The 22,513-nt window shown below is 30.4% G+C and overlaps 3 protein-coding genes across 4 annotated transcripts; 2 read left to right on the top strand and 1 right to left on the bottom strand.

Annotated features, from left to right (window-relative positions):
- Positions 1-1,869: 1,869 nt before the first annotated feature.
- On the top strand, positions 1,870-5,557 carry LOC114421434 (G-box-binding factor 4-like). Of its 2 annotated transcripts, XM_028387342.1 has the most exons (4): positions 1,872-2,483; positions 3,112-3,183; positions 3,588-3,617; positions 5,010-5,557. In XM_028387342.1, exons 1-4 carry the CDS (start codon positions 1,950-1,952, stop codon positions 5,091-5,093), a joined length of 720 nt encoding a protein of 239 aa, XP_028243143.1. In that variant the 5' UTR covers positions 1,872-1,949; the 3' UTR covers positions 5,094-5,557. The 2 variants fall into 2 exon arrangements, with proteins under 2 accessions (XP_028243145.1, XP_028243143.1); XM_028387344.1 differs by lacking the exon at positions 3,588-3,617 and having other exon boundaries at positions 1,870-2,483.
- Positions 5,558-7,780: 2,223 nt separating this feature from the next.
- Positions 7,781-11,488, top strand: LOC114422869 (probable U3 small nucleolar RNA-associated protein 11). The gene is made up of 8 exons (XM_028389419.1): positions 7,781-7,927; positions 8,008-8,098; positions 8,177-8,268; positions 8,361-8,454; positions 8,560-8,639; positions 9,796-9,879; positions 10,851-10,950; positions 11,040-11,488. Exons 1-8 carry the CDS (start codon positions 7,872-7,874, stop codon positions 11,130-11,132), a joined length of 690 nt encoding a protein of 229 aa, XP_028245220.1. The 5' UTR covers positions 7,781-7,871; the 3' UTR covers positions 11,133-11,488.
- Positions 11,489-13,527: 2,039 nt separating this feature from the next.
- On the bottom strand, positions 13,528-16,086 carry LOC114424520 (bidirectional sugar transporter N3-like). Its single transcript, XM_028391378.1, has 6 exons — positions 15,910-16,086; positions 15,348-15,384; positions 14,973-15,186; positions 14,507-14,668; positions 14,104-14,223; positions 13,528-13,983 (listed from the first exon to the last, which is right to left on the bottom strand). Exons 1-6 carry the CDS (start codon positions 15,956-15,958, stop codon positions 13,741-13,743), a joined length of 825 nt encoding a protein of 274 aa, XP_028247179.1. The 5' UTR covers positions 15,959-16,086; the 3' UTR covers positions 13,528-13,740.
- Between the last annotated feature and the right edge of the window lie 6,427 nt (positions 16,087-22,513).

Raw genomic sequence — 22,513 nt, 5'->3', positions numbered from 1 at the left:
AGAATGAGTAACATTTTTGAAATGTATAGTGAAAGTAAAGAGTGATGAGTAACTACAATCAAAATTGTCAATGGTTTTTTATGCATAAATTGTCAATAGTTAAAAATAACTTTATGTCACAAATTAATATAAAAATATATTTATTCTATGTAATGTATAAATAAAATACTGAATATGAAAAAATAATTCAATCTTAAAAGAAAAATTCCTACTCAAAAATCAAAATTGCAAAAAAAGAAAGAAAGAATGAGACCCTGTTAAAAAAACTTACAAATAGAAAAACATTGAAATAAAAATGTATATCTGGTAAGCAAGATCAATAATATGGCATCTTGCAATACGGATGGAACATTAATCTTCAAGAATCTATTAAGATATCAAAATAGATATAATCTAATAAATGAACAACATTTACAATCTAAAAAAATAACATTTACAAAATACTAATATTTAGTAATAGATAGGAAGAGTAGTAACACAACAAAAAGGAAGTTACGTAAAGAGAATGACCGAGTAAATGCAAAAAAAATATAATAAAGGATGAATGACATAAGTAAAGAAAATTAAGTATTCATTAGTTTTGTTCTCTGATTTTTTATCATATCATTTGTGTTCAAAAAAGAGATCAAATTCATTATCATTCAGATTGACAAGTTATTAATCAAGATTTTAAATTATAAGCACAGTTACAATTTTATTATATTTTTTATACTTTAGAAAATTATGAACAATGTGATTATAACTATTGTCATATTTCTGTAAAAAACGCTACCTTGTTGTATATATTTAAAAAATATCGACGACAATAACTAAAAATACAATTATAGATCATTTTATAAATCTTGTTGACGACTAAAATAATGAGTTAGTGATTTTTTTAGTTTCTTTTCCTCACACCTAAAACTAAAATAGTTGGAATTCAATGAATTTTTTTTTCTTTATGTCACTTTAATCTAATCCACGGTGATAAAATAATCATCACATAATTTTAATAAATACTAACACAGTATGAATGGTAAACATAAAATCGTTATATTAAAGATACTGTTCTTTCACGTGTATATATCTTCATAAGAAATAGAAACATGTAAAAAAAGTATTAGTTACTCTAAGAAACAATATAAAGAGAATGATAAGTGAATCTAAAAATTAAAATCGAATGAGCAAAGTAGTAAAACAAACTAGAGAACTAAATCATTAGAGACATGTGATTGGAAAAAAAAAGAATTAGAATAATTTATTTACGGTATATATTATTATGAATTTAATGCATTTAATAATATAAAAAAATTTACATAATTATTCAATCATATAATCATATAATGTGTATAATAAATTTGTTAATTTTTAATATAATTATTTTAAAATAATTTTAAGGATAATTTATGATTAAATTACCATATAAAATTATTTTACTTCTTTAAACACTTAAACATTAAAGTCTTATTATATATAAAGTGAAAGAAAAGATAGGTATATCATTCACGACTTACTAGGAAATACTCCACGTGGTAGATGAGTTCCCGAGACTTGTTGGTGATGATGGATGGTTCCATACGTTTTTTTTCCTTTTCCTCAAGCCAAAACTAATACTCTTGGTTATCATACGAATTATCTATTAATTTTTCAATAATTAATCTCTTTTAAAAATTTATTTATTTTTAGTAAAAAAAATTCAGTAACATTTTTTATTATTCACGAGACTAAAAAACCAAAGCTTAATAATTATAACATGTTATTAAGAAGAACGTATTTAATATCATTAAAATCACCTACTTATTTTGGGAAACCCAAAACTAATATGAAACAGTTCTAGTGTGAACTCAATTAATAATAATAATAAATAAAAACGGAGCATTGGAGCTAATTCTTTGGTGACAGTTGAAGTCGAAGAAAAGCAAAAACAAAAAAGAAAAAGAAAAAGAAAAAAAGACGGCTAGAAACGCGGCATGGCGTCGTCGAAGGTTGTCTCGACGAATCCGGATCTGCCACGAAACTCTTCTTCGTCGTCGTCTTCTTCATCAACTTCTCCTATATCTCCCCTTTCTTCTCTTCTCTCCGATCTGCACCCAATGGACGACATTCTCAAGTCCATCAGCCCCAAGTCGGTCGACGACGTCTGGAATGACATCGTTACCGGCGCCACCGTCCACGACGCCGTCTCTGCCACCACTACCGACAATGCCGACGCCGCCATGACCCTCGAGGATTTCCTCACCAAGGCCATAAGAGAGGAAGACGTCAGAGGGGCTCCTCCTCCTCCTCCTCCTCCTCCTCCTTCTTCCTTTCTCCCCTTCCCTGCCGATGGCTCTTCCTCCTCCGTTGAGCCTTTCGCCAATGGCGTTAGTGCCGCGCCGTCGAATTCGGTTCAGAAAGGGAAGAGAAGAGCCGTGGAGGAACCGGTTGACAAGGCAACGCTTCAGAAGCAGAGGAGGATGATCAAGAATAGAGAGTCTGCTGCTAGGTCCAGGGAACGCAAGCAGGTGCCTAGTGCCTACTCTCCTCACTTTCAATTCAATTTGGTTTTTCTCAATGTGGGTTTCTAATTAAAGGGTTGGATTTTTCTCAGTTTTTAGTTGCTGGGGGGAACCAACTGGATTAAAGTTAGCATTTTTAATCTTCCGGGGTGTGGTTCAATTCAGTTTGGTTTTTCTCAATGTGGGTTTCTAGTTAAAGGTTTGGATCCTGAGTTTTTAGTTGCTGGGGGGAACCAGCGGGGTTAAAGTTCGGATTTTTAGTTTTCTGGGGTGTAGTTTCTATTCAGTTTGGTTTTTCTCAATGTGGGTTTCTAGTTAAAGGGTTGAATTCTCAGTTTTTAGTTGCTGGGGGGAACCAGCTGGGTTAAAGTTAGCATTTTTAATTTTCTGGGGTGTGGTTTCTAGGTGCACTTGGTGTTGTTCTAAAATCAAAATTAGACTTTTACCTCGGTAATTCGTATTTTATTAAAGTTAACTTAGATTATTGAGGTGAAACTTCAATTCTGATTCGAGAAGAATGCTGAAAGCATTTACAGAATTGTATCTAAGCTTTATTGTTCATTTAGTGTTTTTAATTTTTGTTTTATTGGATTTTCATCTGGAGCTTATTGGTGGGGTGTTGTTTGCTTTACAGGCTTACACATCTGAGCTTGAGTATCTGGTTCACCAGCTAGAGCAAGAGAATGTGCAGTTATTAAATGAAGAGGTGAGGCTTTAATGCTGTTGTTGGGTTGGGAATCAATGGTGTTAGTTGATGGGGTTGTAATTTTGCTGTTTTGGCCTTGTGGTTTGTGTTGGAGGAAGTGGCGTTAATGGTTGAAAGCATAGAATTGGTTTCATTGGAAAAATTCTCTTCAATGGGTATCATTTGAGTGCACTTGTGGATTGCATGATTTGGCGTTCTGTAAAATTGTCTCATTGCTGGTATTTGACTGATGATGAAAGTTTAAAACTTCCTTTAGTTGGTTAATGCAATTTTGTTTGTGGGCAGTCAATTTTAGTTACATCTTTTGTTGCAACTGTTTTTTTTTGCTGGTTGAAGATTTTTACATTTTGTTGCTGGAATCTGATTGTTTTATTAGTTTTTGAAACCTTGGGTCTTGAATGCAGGCTGAGATGAGAAGGCAGAGGAAAAAGCAGGTATGTACTGTGTAACATATCTGCTGTCTTTTTGACATGTTAATTTGCATGTTCATGTGTATTTGATCTGGTATACTTGAAACTATCCTGTAATGGCATGTTTTTAGTAAAGAAGCCAAATTCCATTTATAATTTTCTTTTAATAACGTGGATTTAATGATAGGCAGAAGCTCAAGCTTGAGATTAAATAAGTAGTAAATTCCAGCTTAATGATGTTATCAAACATCTAGTTCTGGTAGACAGGTGCTGTTAAAACTATAGTATTCACACTGATAAATCATGAAAATTGGGTAATTGAAGTATCTTAAGAAGTGTTCGTGTGTTGTAGTCTTTTTTTTTATAAATAATTTTTGGGTGGGGCCAGGGGACTCTACTCATCATGATTTCTCGGTTAAGTGCATACAATACAATATATAATTTGGATAAAGATACTATTTATGTCTTAAACATACATAAGTGTCACAAATAACAAACAAATTAAACATCACTTTCGAAGTGTCCTTTTTCCGAATATCTAGAAAAAAAGAGGAAAAATGAAGGAATACACTACAACTTGAATATTGAACTTTCTGAGAACTATCAGTAGAATATGTGGTGTCCAAAATGCCAGAAATAGTTTTTTGATGGGTAATTTATACTCCTATCGTAATCTCAATTACTTCTGTTACTATGATCAATATGCTAATTGCAATTTATGCTCTGTTTTGGGATGAGTTGCTTCTGAGTCATTCTTTCTTGCTTCTTGAACTTGTCCTTATGAACTAAACCCTCTAATACTCATTACTATTATTATTCATTACAGAGCATAATATTACGCTTTCTAGATTTTCCTGACTATCAATACTTGTTGAATTGTGCTACCTCACTTGATTAGACTTCATATATCCTTAAATTACATTTGTTCATGCCATTTAGTTGAACCTGCAGTTTGAGATATCTTGGGGAATCTTTTTAGAGCTTTTGGTGAACTTTTATGTTTGTATTACTTAAGTGCCTAAATTTTATAATCTTGGTTGAATTAGGAAATCAGTAGTAGAATTTCTATATATGAAAGGATCTGCATAATTCTTACTGTATTTCTATATATAGTCTGACAACTTTGTTCTATATCATCTCTTATGATGAAATGGTCTCGTTTTCATGCTTCTGTTTTGCTAGCCGAATTGGTCAGTTGTTTCGGATTACAAAATCAACTTGATAACATAGTTATTGCTTGTTAGTTGTTACCTCTTGATTGTTACTCCCATTCTTTTGGCACATGAACAGCTCAAAAAATCATGTACCGTGGATGGCCTCAAGTCTGGCCTTTAACTGTGTTCAAACCATATAGTTGCTTTTTTGAATACTAGTTGTCAATTCTAATCTCTATTTCTTTAATTTCATTTCTTGCAGCTTTTCGAGTGCATCATTCCAATTGAGGTGATGCCTAAACCGAAGAAAAAACTTCGAAGAGTAAATTCAGCACAATCATTGTGATCTGTTTGTCATCACTAATGGACAGACTAGGCTTTGTGGCCTGGTGTAGATATAAGGAGGGAAAGGTTTGAGAGATTGCATGCCATTGCAGGTTCTCGGAGTTACATTGTTGTATAGAGAAAATAGGTGCAGCCAAATAATTCCAAGTAATTTGATTCAGCCTGAAAGTATTCTATTGATCCACTGCTTGTGGAAGATCCATAAGAAGATCCATGGTTCTGGGTGTGTTTTGCCCGGATTTGGCCTTGTAGGAAAAGTTGAAATAATAATTTGTGTTAACTTATGCAATTTGAATGCCATGCTTGATTTGGTAGGGGGTGAGGTACAGGTGAGAGGAATGGATGAAAAATGATCGCTAGATTCGACATAATCTGTTTTTAGATTAAAAGATCACCTATATGTCACATGATTCATTGTGACAAATTACTTTTATAAGTAACATGACTTGTGATTTAATTTTATCATGTTGAGCTCTCATATGATAGTTTAATAGTTTCCTGGAGTTTTAGAGTGGTTAAATCTTTTAATTTTTTCGGTACATTGAGAATATAAAAGCAAAATCTTTGAGTTTAAATATATATATATATATATATATATATATATTATTTTTCTTTTTTTGATTAATGAGAAAATTACAGGAACAAGCGGAAAGGAAGCAAACTGTTACATTATAAAATGAAATATTCATTCATTATAAAATGGAAAATGGATTAGCAGTAAATAAATAAATAACTGTTACATTACTAGCGAAATAATAAAGGATTTGTTAAGGATTATATAACTAGAGAAGAAAAAAAAAGACTATGCAGTATTAACTTTAATCACAAATTATCATATAATAAGCTTATTAATTTTTATAATAAGTAGCTTATAAGTTATGTTGTCATGCAATTTGTAATTACATGTAAATATAAAATTTTACACTAGTGCATTATTATTAAATTCATAATGAATATATTTACAAATTTAAATAAGTAAGATATTAATATACAGCCTTAAATTTTTTATCTTTCATGTGCGATTTTTTGCTAGAAAGCTTGCTCTGCAAGAAAAACTTATGTATTGCTATCTAGATATCAAATTGAATGTTGGGTTTTAATATTTAAATATTAAAAAATTGAAGAGTGCTGTGATAATTTTTTTTTGTATACATATATCTCAAAAAACATTAAAAAATTAAACAGAATTTTTTTTAGTTCATAAAACATTACCCACTTTAAAAGTGACAAGGTTTTTGAAGAGTGCTGTGATAAATATTTTAAAAATGAAGTCATCGGGTTGAAAAGTCTTTTCTTTAAAAATCTTGATTTCTTATTCTAAAATTAATCTCTTTATATTATTTGTATTGTTGCTGTTTGAATTTATATTCGGTTAAAATAGTTTTTTATTCCTGATTTATTTTTTAGATTCATTTTATTTTTTTGTTTAATTTGATCTTTTAATTTTTTTAAATCAATTTAATTTAATCATTCAATCTAAATTATAAGAAATCATATTTTGTGACAGTTTTAAACCGTTATTAAATAATTTTAAACATGTTTTTCATAAAGAATAATCGATTTTAAAAATTAGATAACGAAATTGAATTCAAAAAATATTAGGGAATCATTGAATTGATTTTAAAAATAAGAGGATTATATAAAAATTAAAACAACAAGTTAAACTTAAATAATGAATTAGAAGAAAAAAATTAATTTAACCATTATAATCGCTAAAATTACGTTATAAATAAAAAAGTCTCTAAAATTATGTTCTTTCTGTAGTCTGTACTGTGGATAAAAGAATTGTAACTTTTGAAAAGATGAGAGTGAGTTGATTTTTCAGTTATTTATGCGGTACATCAATATGAAATTATACACTCACATAAGGATGCACAGGTACGTAGTTAACCTCTCAATCTAAAACTTAAGAACATGCGATTTTACTTTTTGGTCTTGAGAGGGGGGATTGGAGGACGGGAATGGGGTTTGGTGGTTGGTGTTTTTTTATATGTGGGGATCAAAACCATAAATTTAAGGGACATTGGTAGGATGGCCTAGGCCTAGAGAAAGGAATTAAAAAAATAAAAAACACCTGACAATAGGGGAAAAATCACAAACAAATTTTCTCCCTAGTCAGTCGGGTATTAAATATGAAATATATTTCTTAATAGATATTTATATCTCAGTTCACTATATTACGAGAGATTACCCAACACAGCATAGCAAGATTCAAATTTTACATTAGAAAACATGTCCATAGAATATAATTGCCTTTGAAAAGATACATGTAAAATTGAGAAATCACAAATAACATAATACACACATGAAACAAGTTAATATTTAAATATATTTGTCTTCGTACTTTTTTGTACTTTTAGTAATTAAATTTTATATTTTTATCTTTGTTAGCGGAATGAAAAGACTGAAAGTCAAAAAAATATTATAACAAATATGTCTTTAGGCTGTAATCGATAATTATTTCAGTGATAAATTTATCCTTTCGTATTACATAAATTATTTTATTAAATATTTTTATTTTTTAGAACACATTACACATTAAAAAAACAAAAGTAATTATCTAACTAAAAGATTATCTCCCATAAAAAAACAACATTGTTATATAAAAAAAATTAGGGTAACATAAAAATTTAAACCCAATGTGATTGGGCCGGCCCGTTTAACCCAAAGACTAATAGGGCCAGCATGGTTACTATCATGCAAAAAAGCAAACGCAGAAGCCAGCATCGCTTGCAGAGGTGAGAGGGAATCGCCGTCGACGAAAACAAACAACCCAAACATGTCTTCTCTTCGAAACGCCATTCCCAGGCGTGCTCACAAAGAGCGTTCTCAACCGTGAGTCTTTCTCTCTCCCTATCACGTCTTTGCTTGCAACTTCAAAATCGCTTATTCTTTTTTATTTTTTCATTCATTAGGTCGTCGAGGAAAAAATTCGGCCTTCTCGAAAAGCACAAGGACTATATCCAGCGTGCTAAAGCATTCCACAAGAAAGAAGACACTTTGCGGGTACCCTTTTACTCTCTCCTCTTCCTTCAACTTCTCATTCCTTCCCCTGTTAACAATTTTTAATTTTTTGTTTAACAGAAACTTAGGGAAAAAGCAGCGAATAGAAATGAAGATGAATTTTACTTCAAGATGGTTAGAACAAAAACCGTTGATGGAGTTCATAAACCAGAGTAAGTGATGACTTTGCTATATGCCTATATGCACTTTTCGATTCTCTGTTATTTGTTGTTGTTGTTTTACTCTGTTGTGTTGAATTGTGTAGGAGTGAAGCGAATAAGTATACTCAGGAAGAGCTTATGCTGATGAAGACTCAGGACATGGGTTACATTCTTCAGAAGATTCAGAGTGAGAGAAATGTGGGTCCTTTGCTTTGAATTGCTTTCTTGTTTTTATTGGGGTTTTGTGTCAATGTTCTAATAATAATGTAGGTTTAATTGTGAATGTTTTGATCTTTGTTGCAGAAAATTGAAAGGCTAACTGCCTCACTGCACTCTATCGATAATCAGCCGGCGAACAAGCATGTTTTCTTTGCTGAGGACAGGTGTGAGTTTCTGAGATATCATTCCGTGACCAGCGTTGATTCCTTTTTTTTTTTTTTAAATGTTAATATGTAGTATTTGAGGGCGAGCCCTGGTGCAGCGGTAAAGTTGTGCCTTGGTGACTTGTTGGTCATGGGTTCGAATCCGGAAACAGCCTCTTTGCATATGCAAGGGTAAGGCTGCGTACAACATCCCTCCCCCATACCTTCGCATAGTGAAGAGCCTCTGGGCAATGGGGTACGAAGTTTTTTTTTTAATATGTAGTATTTGATTGGTGTACTTAGACATGAAAATTTGACTGGTTTGGTTATGCAAAATTTAAAGGATGATATTTCCATCGTGCATTAAGTCTGTGATTACTGCTTACTTGTTTTTTAGATGATAAATTATGTTGAATATATCATTATGGCTATTATGATACAAAAGGTATGTGGTTTCAATTCAAGTGATTGCATTGCAATTTGTGTGAGCAAATGTTATTTTTGATATATTATAGGGTATGCTTGGAGAAGTAGCTCAATGTAAGGTTGGTATTCATAGAGAACAGGGAGAGAGAATTGTGTTTATCAAATTAACAGAAAGAGAAAATGATTTTCATTCATTCATTTACCAGAGGGCATTACATAGGTATTTATACAGAGGAAGGAGTAATTTTAACTGCTTTTCCTTACTGAATAACTGAATGTGCTGACTTAGTACATTCAGTTTTTGATTACACGCAGTATACTAGCCATACTATACCCTTATATTTACTGAAGTGTTTATTCAAAACAAGCTTGTCACATGTGAGCTATGTTATAAGTGCTGAGTTCAATAGCTTGATAAGTTTTTACCATAAAGCTTATTAAATAAGTTAAGTAGAGCTTATATGATGATCACTAACCTCACACCTTCAATTTTCAAATTCAGTCTTTATATGATAAGATAACCCAAATAAACTTCATAGGAGCTTTTCCAAATGCACACAGTCATTTTATAAGATCTATATGGTGCCATTTTCTATTTATTGATTGATATGTTACTTTTCCGTCCCTACTCCCATTCCTGATATTCTTTCTCTTTATAGTGTTACATTGTGTGCATGTAATTGTAGATTTCATCCTCATTCCACAAATTTATTCTGAATGGATAGCTTTTTTAATCATTGTCCATGTATAGGGAAGAGGCTAAAGAGTTAGAATCACGACATCAAAAAAGTAAAATTCCACTTACTTCTGGTGATATTCCTGCTGGCATTAAGAGGTACATCCCTACATTTGGCTTTGAAGACTTGGATCAATTCCCATCTTGTTTTGTTTGACATCTTGTATGAGATTAAACTTTTTTTGTTAAATGATATGTCTTGGCTTTAAAGGCTTAGATCAAATGCTTTTTTTTCTTGTATGATGTCTTCTGTGAGATTAACATTTTTTGTTAAATGATTTGCCTCCACTGAAACTTTTTCAGGGATCTTTTGTATTGAATAATTTATAATTTATTTATTTTCTCTTTAATGTGCTTTAAGATTGTTAGTTTGAGTAAATATCTTTATTGTAGTAAATGCCAACCGTATTAAGATGTTTTGCAGTAATGTGGTGTCTGTGTCTTGGCATTATTTTTCATCTGTATCCCAGCCTGTGGGTTCATGGGAATGAATTGTTAACACAATTACTTTTGAAAATTTGTTTAGCTTAGTGATTTCTTTGGCAAAGAAAACATAGTTCTTTTGATAAAGTTCCACCAAGGATTTTAATTCAGAAATAAGATTACTATAGATCTAAACATTCAACAACCATCACCCTTTTATCCAAACACAAGGTTTGAGGATGTGGTCATGGGTGACAAATTTAATGTTTATATATTTGCATGCATCTTATTGTGGCATTTTTTTTGACAACTAACAATCATGATACCTTGAAGTCTTGAGAACTGGAGTTCTATTTCAGTTGCGATGATTTATATTTTAACCCAACAAATAGAAAGAGAAGAAAAAATAGCAATGAATAACAATTATGGTCAGATTGACTGCTATTAGTTCGCTGCCATTTTGGCCTTATTGAAGTGTTTCTGTTTCTATGTTGGGTTGAATCTGTTGTAAAATTGCGTATGGAAAGCTGACATTGTTTTGTAATCTATTGTCATTTCTTGTCTATAGTACTACGGTTATCTCCATTGCTTTGTGCTTGATTTCTAGCACGATATCAGATTGATGGTAAGGTTTTTTCTTTTATCAGAAAAACAGATCGGTCTTACCAAGAGTTGGAAGCAAGGAGGGGTAGACTCAGCCAACTAGAGAAAATCTACATGGATATGACAATGCAGAAGGAGTTGCAGGTATTTTGATATTTTGCATTGCTTATTGTGTTCCTGTATGTGTCTTACAAATGTAGAATGCTCAATAAGGATATCCCATCTATGAACAGAAAAAAGGTAGGAAGCGCAAACTACGTGAAGACGAGATTGTTTGTCCAACAACTAAACCGGTATACATGTGGCGTGCTGAAAGAAAGCGTTGAAAGAGTTAATAATCCTGAGGTTCTTTTTTGCCTTTTCACAATTTTGCATGATGATTTAATACTACTGGGTTGGGTCCGGAGTTGGACAATTTACATGTCTTAGATGAAGCACCAACATTCCTAGCTGCAGAGTCGAATGTGGGATCACTGTCGTTGCCAACAACTGTCGCTTTCTTGTTTAGAATTCCTTTATCATGTAACCATTTTCTTTACTCTGTTGAGTATTCTTCCTTGTACCTCTGATGTTCTCCGACTAGATTTTGTAAGTCTTATAAATATATTCAGTTTTTTGTTATTTGTATCGTGTAACTGTTCTTGTGGTATCCTAGTAACCTAGTTCCACTGCAAATTCTCTAGACATGATTCCAGAACTTGTGCTAGTACAATTTACACGACAATTTTTTTTTTTAAAAATCATGTTTTTTAGACACAGTTTTTTGGTTCACAAGATTTTTAGACTTGAGCTCATTTGTACCTAACATGATGGTATTTCTGTATTAGTATAATTTGTTTTAAAATGTAAAATGCAAGGAATTCCTTAATTTTACTTTTATTTCTAAATTTTTTGCTATTTATTATTTTCCAAACATAATATTAAGAAATAAATAAATAATAAAATTAATTTATTATAAATAAATTAATATACATTAACTGATAACATTGAATGTTATATTTTTTATTTGTTAATTTCTTTACCAATGACTTGTTGCTATTAGAGTAGGAGTTTGAGTGATTTCAATTTTCAAATGTAACGTCAGGCAAACATCGACTCTAATTAGCATCAGTCAACTTTTGTTACTGTGCGCCGTTCAACAATTTTTTTTTTTGTCCCTAATTAAAATTTGACTGGTAAAAGTTTTTTTTTTTTTTTTCTGTTACAACTTGAACTTTTAGTTTAGTTCCTAGAGTGTGCAGTTGAATAATGATGTAGCTCATATGAGATCTCCACATCTCAAAATTTTAAAATTATTTAATAGGTTGAATTATAATTTTGATTTTCGTAGTTTTTTAAATTCATAATTTTGGTTATTTTAATTTTTAATTGTAATATTTAATTTTTTTAATTTTATAAATTTATAATTTTGATATTTTTGATAAATTATTAACTAATAATTATGGTTATTAAAGATTATGATTATTAAAGATATTAAATTAATTATAAATTAAATAAAAATTATTATTTATTTAAACACTTTCATAAAAGACTATTAAACTTTAATACTTAAGTTGAAAATAAAACTTGGAAAGAAAAGATCCATTCCCTCCTTCCAATTGTAGCTTCATTATACCTTATTTTCGGTTAGCAAAAATATGGTAGGAGCGGTTAGCTTTCCTAGGACACTGTCCCTAAAGAACATTTGCGTAGTAGTGTTGTCATCCCCATTGGGATATGGGGATTATGGTGGTGGTTGGTCTCAACAAAGCTTGGGAGAGAATGCCCTAACTTAGCCATCAATTGGAAATCTCTCTTATCTTCACGCGAGATGTTTCTTCATTAAATACTAATCACTATATATTGATATAATTTTCTCTATTATTTTTGCACCATCATTTATTCTTTGTACTCTTACGCCTTAATTATGTTAATTTAATTTAATTTTTAACTCAAAATACATTTTTTTGTCTTTAATAAATTAATAAATTTTGTTTTAAGTTTCGATCTAATAATAAAATATTTATTTTTTGTTTTTATCCTTATTATTTTGTTATAGTTATTTTAATTTATTTATTTTTTCATCTTAGTCCTTATAATATTTATTCATTTTATATTAATTTTTTTAAAAAATATTTGATAAAAACTAAAAAACAAATGATTTACATATTTTAGGGCCTAATAAATTTTTTTATTAGATCCAATTTTTTTTATTAATTTATTAGGGACCAAAAATATTTTTAAGTATTTATTTTATAATAAAACGTAAAAAAAAAATAAAATTCAATTAATTTCAATAATTTATTTTTATGTACTTTAAAAAGATCTTGCCATTGTACAGTTAGATGTAACTACTTTTCGTGCAACTGAAGGTTTTTTGGGTAAAAAATTCTCTTATTTTTTGCATATGCATTTCTTAGTCCACCACATGATAGATATGAAAAACATATTGCCTTTACTTAACATCTTTAAGTTTTTAGAACAATTAATTTAGGATATTACACAGGCATTTATAAGTTGGGGTTTAAATTTAATTAAGGTAAAAATGTCATTTATAATTTATGACACGTAATTTATACAACTCCATTTGGTTTCAATCAATATTTGTGTGACATTGAGTTTTTTTTTTTTTTTTTTAAATATAAAGTAGTCAAGTTAACAAAAGGTACTGAAAAGTGAAAAACATTCAAGAATTTTCAAATAGGTCAAAGACAATGAGTTTAAAAGATAAATATCACCACATTTTTCTTGAGATAACTAGAGAACGAACATGATTCATAATAAATTACTAGAATATTTTAACATAACAGTTGATCACCGACATAAACGGGTATACACATAATATATCAATATTATTATAAAGAGAAAAACCATTTCCTAGTATGCTTCGAAGTGCTTCTGTCTGTAACAATTGCACTGAGCATATATATATATATATATAATATTAAAACCATTTCACACTGGGCATTCCTTCTCTTTGGCACCTTCTATTCCTTGTCCATTGTTATTCTCTTTATTGATAACTGGGTACACTTCACACGTTCCCAACGGGTTCACCACAACAACGTTTTTCATTATTGCCTCTAGTGCTTTCTCCTCCTTTGTAGCAACTTCCTTATTGTTAGTTTTACCATTTCTGTAAATTGCATAGAGCAACATCTGAAGCAGTCCCAATGTGAAGCCAAGAATATTTGGGATCTGCTCACATGTAAGACCAAACAAAAAACAATGATAAAAAAACCCGTCAATATATCACAGTTTCAATGTTAAATTAACTATATGTCACTCAATATTAATTTTGTGTATATGTATACTTACAGCAATGCATATGTCCTTGAGTAAGAGGCCATAGAAAAACCACATTACGGCACTTAGGGTGAGGAAAAGTGACAAGTTAAACGGCATAAACTCGACATCCTTGGTTCGAATAACCTGAGCCTGCATGCAGGTCAAGAAATCAATTGATAAATTAAGAGAGTGGGTAAGATGTCAGAATGGAAAAATTATTAAGTAGTCTCTAACTACATTATGTTTTCGGTCTCAATCAATTTTTACACGACATATAATTAAGATGTTTCATTTATAAAAAAAGTTAATAACACTTAATTATATATCACATAAAATTAACTGAGACTAAAGTGTTTTAGAATTACATAATAATTTTTCGGGGAAATGGGACCGATGAGAGTTCAAGCACTCAATAATTAGATTTTTCACTTACCACAATGCTGAGAGGTGCCGCAAAAACACCAACTGCAATAGATACACAAACCCATCCAACGACTTGGACACGTAGGGAGCCATGTATAGCAAAGTAGGTGACGAGGAAGATCAAGGCGAAGGAACCCACGTTCATCACCATAAATAATTTGACGGTTAAGTTCTGCAGTTAAAAATCACCAATGCTAATCAGTGTTAGAGAATTTGCAAACAAAACTAATTATTAGTGGTATCCTAATTTTCTTTATAACTTCTTTATTCAATAAAATTTGTTAAAGATTACAAAATTACGAGTAAAGTATATTAAATAAAGAGTGAATTACCCAAGTAATTAAGTAATTTTATAATTTTTAATAAATTTAAACCAATAAAAGATTGCGTTAATTACTACTATTTATCGTTTTATTAATTTTATTAGATAAGATGAGAATAAAGTTAGTATTTGAGTAATTGGTTGGAGAATATACCCTGGCATCCTTGGTGGCATAGATTGTGAACATGACAATGTAAACAATCTCAATGACACATCCCAATGAATTAATGGTAATGAGGAGAGTAGCATCAGCTGGCTTGAGTGAGGCATAGTATAGCCAAAGCATGGAACTGAAGAGTGCCACCAGGTAAGGCAGTGATTGGAAACCTTCTGTGGATTTCTTTTTGTATATTCGGTAAAATGTTGGCCTACATTTAAATTAATTAGGAAGAAAAGGAAAACGTACATATTTAGTATTAACAATATAATAATTAAATAAAACAGGTTGTATATTCTTTTTATTGAAAGGAAAAATAAGAAGTGTGTCCCTTAATTGGGTTGAAGTTACACTTTGTGTTCAGATACTTACAGGGGTGCCAAGTACACCATGAAGGAAATGACGTTTCCTACGCATCAAAAGGAGGATATTTTAAGTTCTTGGATTTTGCAGAAATAAAAGAGGTTATAACAGATAAAACATTGTGCATGAAAACAAAAAAATGTTATAAGAGAAAATGATTAGTCAATTACTTTTAAAGGTACATTGTTAATTAAATCACCTTATTATAAATTATAACTCAACTATGATTATGTATGATAAAACAAACTACGATTATGTTACTGGAATTAAACATATTCCGTACTTTAAAAAGAACAAAAAGGGCTGTTAAGTAGGAATTGGTTGAAGGAAATGAAGCGAAAAAGTTGTTCATGCATTAAAATAATTAAATGGAAAAGGATGGAGGAAAAAGAAAATTAAGGAAATTCACAAGGAGAGAAAAGGCAGGAATATCAAGATCACGAAGCAGCAATTACATTTGCTTGAACAACTTTTGTATAATACTCGAATTAGATATGTTGTGGGGAAAGAAACAAAAAGAGAAAATTGTATAGCAACTGAAAGAGACCGATGAAGACCCTTATATGTTTACCTAGCATGCCAAAAGCTAAAGCCAAATGATTGTGACTGTTCAGAGCCATGACCTCTCTTTGTCTGCTTTAGGGTTTTAAGTAAAATTTGACCAGAAGGTTTAGGAGTTGCTTGGTTAAGAAACCTTTACAGGGTTTCTTGCTATCCAACCCCTAAATCACATGCAGACACTGAAGCTGGTGAAGGGTTGAGCAACATGCAAGGCCTATATATACACAAACGATACGTAAAAGGGGCAAGAAAATGATGAAAAAAGATTAAAAAAGACAAAGTTAAAATATTATTATTATTATAACCGATGAAGGGAAATGAGCACTTACTGCGCATGCATGTTTCATGGAGATCTGATTGATCTTTTTAGAAGGTAGTGTAGCACCAAACCATTTTTACTTTGCAAATTTAGAAACGTTCACATGCAACTTGCATCATGATTTTGGCATTCTACGAAATTGTTATTTTCACCGAATGCACACACTTAGCTAATGGACACGGCACGAAAGCTAAAGTTGCATATAGTGTACTTTACTGGACTATACCATATATGTCTGCATTTGCTTAATTAATTGTGTTGTTTTTGTTGACATGTGTTTGATATTGGTGTGACTCATTTTGCACAAGAGACATACCTAGAGAAAGGAAAAAAACGTGAGGTAGCTAGGAGGTAATTAACATTACCTAATTATTCATTATTATTAATATTGTTAAATATTCTATGATTCTAAAACTTTGTGAAGATTATTTACGTTATGTGATACGGTTTGGAAACTAAATTATGTGCTGGATATTAACGTGACCTTTTTCCAAAAAGCTATGTAGCGGTTTCCCTCGAACACGCCTTGCCGCATAGGGTCTTCAACAAACCGTTGTCATTTCCACGCCTTTCTTTTTGTTGTGGCACACTGCTTTGCAATTCCACTGTTACATTGTTTGTTTGAGCTAACTGGTTTTGGTGCGAATGAAGGTTTTCCGTGTTACACTAACATCTTGCTGACCTGCTCTATTTCTTGCTAATGCATTAGGTATTGCTTGAGATGTAATATAAAATTATTAATATACAATATGATTTCTCCTCTCAACACACACACACACATATATACATAATATGATTTCTATAACATTCTTTTGCAAGACTTCCTTACATCATTCACCTTATCCTATATTATTTTCTATTTTTCACCCTGTCTCTTTCTTTATTATAGAAATTATTGTGAAGAATAATGTGAGAATATTATTGCTTTAAACAGTTCAAGTTTGTTGTTTAATTTGTTTTGTTGTTCTTAAAAATTGAACCAAACTAAGGCTTGTTTGGATAAATTTACTTAGAAACACTTCTAAAACACAATAAGAAAAAAATGAAATTAAATGAACATTTTCATAAGTTAACATTAACTTGTGTGAGTTAAAATAATTATATTTTCGACACACTAATATGATAGAGCTTCAACAAAATAGCTTCTGTTTAAACTAATTTTAGTTTATGAAAAAACTTATTTTTTATTCTTCTTATTTTCTTCTTTTAAAAATATTTTTAGAAAAAATTATCCCAACAAATTTGGTTAAACTTAAATTGATTTAATTTGGGTTTTCAATCAGGTTAAAATGAAAACACAAATTGTAGTGTGTATTGTTTTTAGTTTATGCTTACATAATATTTTCTTTTCTAGTGTCTTTAAATATTGATTTCTAGAGTAGTTTTCATTTTTCAAGTGAACTTGGTTTAAGGCAGAATATAAGCTAGCAAACATAATCTTGATAATAACAAAACATATCAAGAACTGATTTAGTTAATTTACTCCCTAAACCGATTTTGGAGCATCCAAATGGCAACCCCAAACATACTCTTACTCTTCCATATCCTCGATAATCCAATTAATTATAAAGATATTTTTATTACATTTCACTAACATTTAATATTTTTTCTTTATTTTATTTTTTATTCAAAATATGATGATAAAATTGAATATTATAACACAAATTATTTAACTGAGGGGTGTAACTCAATCGGTTACACAAAGTGTTGTGTAAATATTGTTGTAAATCATTTGGTATATTCTTTTTTATTCTTACGAATAAAAATAAATAAAAAAATTATTTAGCATGATTTATGGCTTCTAAAAATGTTAAAATAAGCGAGAAAGACCAAAATTGATGGGACAAATCATTATAAAAATCAAACTTTGAAAACTTTTATATGTGTATGTGTGTGTGTGTGTTTAAGCATCCCTTTATATAGGACCATGACCGGCAGTGCTAACAGGGAATAAAAGCTGCTAGAGAATAACAGAAAATGGGATATTTGCGATAATGGAATAAAACAAAAACGAGATGTGGAGTGCAGCGTTGCATGGTGCCGCAGGATGGGGAAGAAGGGCTGATAGTATATTTTTCAGGAGCCAATCCCTCCCTAGCAGCTCAGTATTCTTGTAACAGAATGGATTTACATAAAATCCCTTAGGTGTTGTGGTGGTCCTTTGATGCATGCTGGTGCTTGTCGCGCTTTCTTGTTTTATGCCTTCTTCATAACAACTGGTTTCAGATCAGTTGGACTTAATAAACACCAACATGATTTTTTTAAGATGCAAAAAAGAAGCAAAAGACAGCCCTCCAAAAAATAAAAATTATTTCCTAAAAACACATCCATCTCATTTGCCAATAGAAGAGCGCGCTCGAAATATAGTAGTTGGGGTCAATCGTTATTTAGGGTGTTTATTCGGATTTCAGTCTAACTGAGACCAATCTAAACTAAATCAATCAGAATTGATGGTGATTTGTTTAAGTATCAAATTTGTAATTTAAAAACCCAATTGACCAGAATTGATTATTATTACTTAGTTGTTGTAAACTCCATTTCATCATTCCTAGCACTCCTTATTTTCTATGATTAAATTGCACTTCATTCACCATACTATCATTCTCCTTACTAAAATCAGGGGGTTCAGTGTCATCCAAGAGTATAAGTTTAATAGGAGAACAACTTCAACATTCAAGGCAATCTTAATGCCACGAGGGTAACTTGTTGGTTATGGCTGCAAACCCATGTTTTGTTTTTCGATGTACACAACACATGCACTTATGCTAGCCATATCATACAATTTAGGTATTGTGGCTTCGTTGTTAAAGCAACCTACACAATTTAGTAGCTACAGTACAATTATTTTAAGAGATATAGCTTCAATTAATATTGAAGGAAATTTTAATGTCATGAGGATAACCTGTTGGCTATGGCTGCAAAACACACGACTTGTTCACTATGAGCTCCCTTTACGTCATTGCCTTCTGCATTTGGCGTCTCCTTCAGTGCCTTTGGAATCATGTATTGGGATGACTTTTTAGCTTTTTTTACACATAATATACACGTATAATTATAAGTTGTTCCTCTAAATTGAAATTTACTAAAAAAAAATTAATTCATAATGAGTATTTCGCCCACAAATCCACTTTTAGTCTCACTCTTTTCATCCTCTCAGTTAGATATTTTCAATATTTTCTTTATTCTATTCTTTGGACGTACATTTCACATACTAAATTCTTTTTTTTAAGAAGTAAAACGTTATATAAACATAACTAGATCAAAGCACAAACAGTGCCAACCTAGTTCATATATAAGAAATACAAGTGTAAAAAGTAATTACTCATTCAATATCACAGATCCAAAAATACACCTAAAGCTTTCCACTACCCAGTTTTCATAAAACAAACCCAAAGACCATATCCAATCAAAACCATGCTGCTTGTGTTCATCTTTAAATGCTAACAACATTCCAAATACTTCTCTAGCAGTTATGACTAGATGCTAAAAGAATAATGGGTCTAAAAAAAACCATGAGTTTGGAGGTTAATTAAAGCTAAATTAAAGGGATGAAAGGCAAGACATTATATATAAAAGTACATTCCGCAACAGAAACTATCCAGCAGATGATACCAATACGGCCATTTAAGTGCATTTTGCACACTATCTTGACAACTAGTTAAATAAGTTCTTTTTCCATCATTTCAAACTACCTTTTATTTTATCATTATCAGTATACTTGAAGTTTTTAATCATTTATCTCTTTGGATTTATTATTTTTATTTCTATCTCTAATTTTTGTTTATATTTTAATAGAAAATATCGATAGTGAAAAATAATCTTATATTTATAAATCTAAAATTTAATTTATATATATATATATATATATATATATACATATATATATATATATATATATAAGTATTACCTATTACCCTTCCCCCAACATAAAATTTCTAAATCTGTCCCTGACTATGTGTTCATATTTACAAACCAGATCTCTTACCCAACAAATGCAAGCCTTCATGCTCGATCTACATTGAACTGTGATTCTTGAACCAAATTCTTCCCACCACAAACTGGTTTAAATTAATTTCTACAGAAGCCCTGGTAAATTTTTCATGTGAATCATTAGCAGTTCGAATATCGATTTTAATCGATTTAGCTACGACTGCTACAAGAGCCAAAAAAATTGCTTTCATCCTAATAGTCCATACATAGGCTTAGAAGATAAATCCATACCAGAGGGCTATCTATTTTGACTTTTTGAGGAAAAAAATCCAAGATCTATTGCTAGATAGTAATAAATAAAAAAATGATCCAAGGACCCTGGCAATAACTTAAACTCTATCCTCTAATAAATTAAACTTCACCATATATAGAAGAAATCAGACACAACATTTACAACATCCATATCTCTTGTAGGCTTCCACACCGCCATCAACCGATCTCTCATCATATAAAAGTTCATTAATATTGTTCCCATGCTAGATGGTGATTACTATCCCCCCTCAAAGAAAAGAGAAAAAAGGAGGATATGAGGGACGATGGTTTATTTTTTTTTGGTTTACTATATTTTAGGTCCTAAACTTTTTAAAAAAATTGTTTTTAGTTTTTGGACTTTTTTTTATCTATATTTAGACCCTTAATTATTTTTTGTTCTTTTCTTAAATAAATTCTCACTTTTAGTCTTTGTTAATCAAAGACCAAAAATAAAGATTAAAAAAAAGTTAAAGGAACTAAAACTACAAATAAAAAATTCAAGAACTAAAAATATATTTTTTAAAAGTTTAAAGATTAAAAAGGAAGTAAACTTTTTTTAACACTAATATTATTGTATTAGACATTTTATATTGATATGAAATAGAATTTGATATCCTCACCACTCTTTGTTCTAAAAATAAAAAAAAAAGTTGAATTAATTTTAACATAAGGTATGTCATGAATAAACTATCCGAACACTTAATTTAACTATTATACACAGATAACTGTATTACTAAACAATTGTGTTTAGTGACATAAGTAAGCCGTTTAACTAGCATATTGTATCATGAATAGTGTGCATATGAATATGGCTGGACAAGCAAGATATATAGGAAGGATGAAGGCGATCATCTTTGTAGGGTAGGGGATGCTACCCAATTACGAGTCTTTCCTTGGTAGCGTAGGGATGTGTACGTAGTTTGCACTTGCATTAGTAAGTGCCCTTTAATGGTTTATTTATATTGTGGCATATATATAGAATTATTAATTATAGGTACATATAAGTCAATTCAGCTATGATATTGTATCATGATTGGGCATGAAGATATGATTGAATATGCAAGGTACTTACTTAGGAAGGGGGAATCATGAAGAATATGATTGGATAAGCAAGATACTTACTTAGGAAGGTGGGACGATGATCTTTGTGGTGGACAATTGTGAATCATTCCAGTCAATCAAACACCAAATTAACATTTGAAAGCACAGTGAAAACAAGGAAAAAGAAAAGAAAAATTGATTTTATATATCCTTAGATTTAATTATTTATTGAATAGACATAAAAATATTATTTATTAAATAATGGTTTTAGAACCCTTTTAAGCTTAATATACACGATGTACCAAAAAAGCTTAATATTATAATATTTTTCATTAACTTTCTTTAATATTATATTATAAAATAAATCAAATAAATAAAAAATAACCGTGGTTAACTATTTAAAATCTATAAAATGTATTTAATATTTTTAATTTAATAGATAAGAAAATTAGTAAAAATATGTTGTAAGAGAATTAAAGAATACATAAGGATAGTGTATAAAAACTCAAGATAGTATTATTTCTCAAAATCTTACTTTTAAAAAAAAATGCAAATTCAAATTGTATAAAGCAATTGGTTTTCATCACTCTACACGAGAAGGAAGAGAGAGATAATCATTAAATGCAACTTACAGAAGCAACATTGTAATTGTCATTTAATCAAATTCGTATCGTATTTTCGTACAAAAAAGGATTACACTAATTTATAGTACTAAATGCATGCATTCTCGCGGCTAAGTTTCAAGCAAATTTGTATTATGATTTTATTACTTAGGAGCTAATTAAAAGTGTTCACACATTGTGTGAGATCAGTAAGTATCTGCATATGAACCCGGATGTGTACGTATGCTGCATGTTATTTTGTTTTATTGTTCAAGAGTAGCACCATGTATTAAATGGTACTTTTGATATTTTAAAGGATTTTCTTTTGTGTAGGAGAATTGTAAAAAAATTACACAAAAAAAGGTGATTTCATTGTTTTTTTTTTACTTCCTCTTACACAATAAAAACAT

The sequence above is a fragment of the Glycine soja genome, chromosome 8 (genome assembly GCF_004193775.1).
Source record: "Glycine soja cultivar W05 chromosome 8, ASM419377v2, whole genome shotgun sequence".
Lineage (NCBI taxonomy): Eukaryota > Viridiplantae > Streptophyta > Magnoliopsida > Fabales > Fabaceae > Glycine > Glycine soja.
The sequence above is the reverse complement of the archived record's forward strand: the minus strand, read 5'-3'. Positions and strand labels throughout refer to the sequence as shown.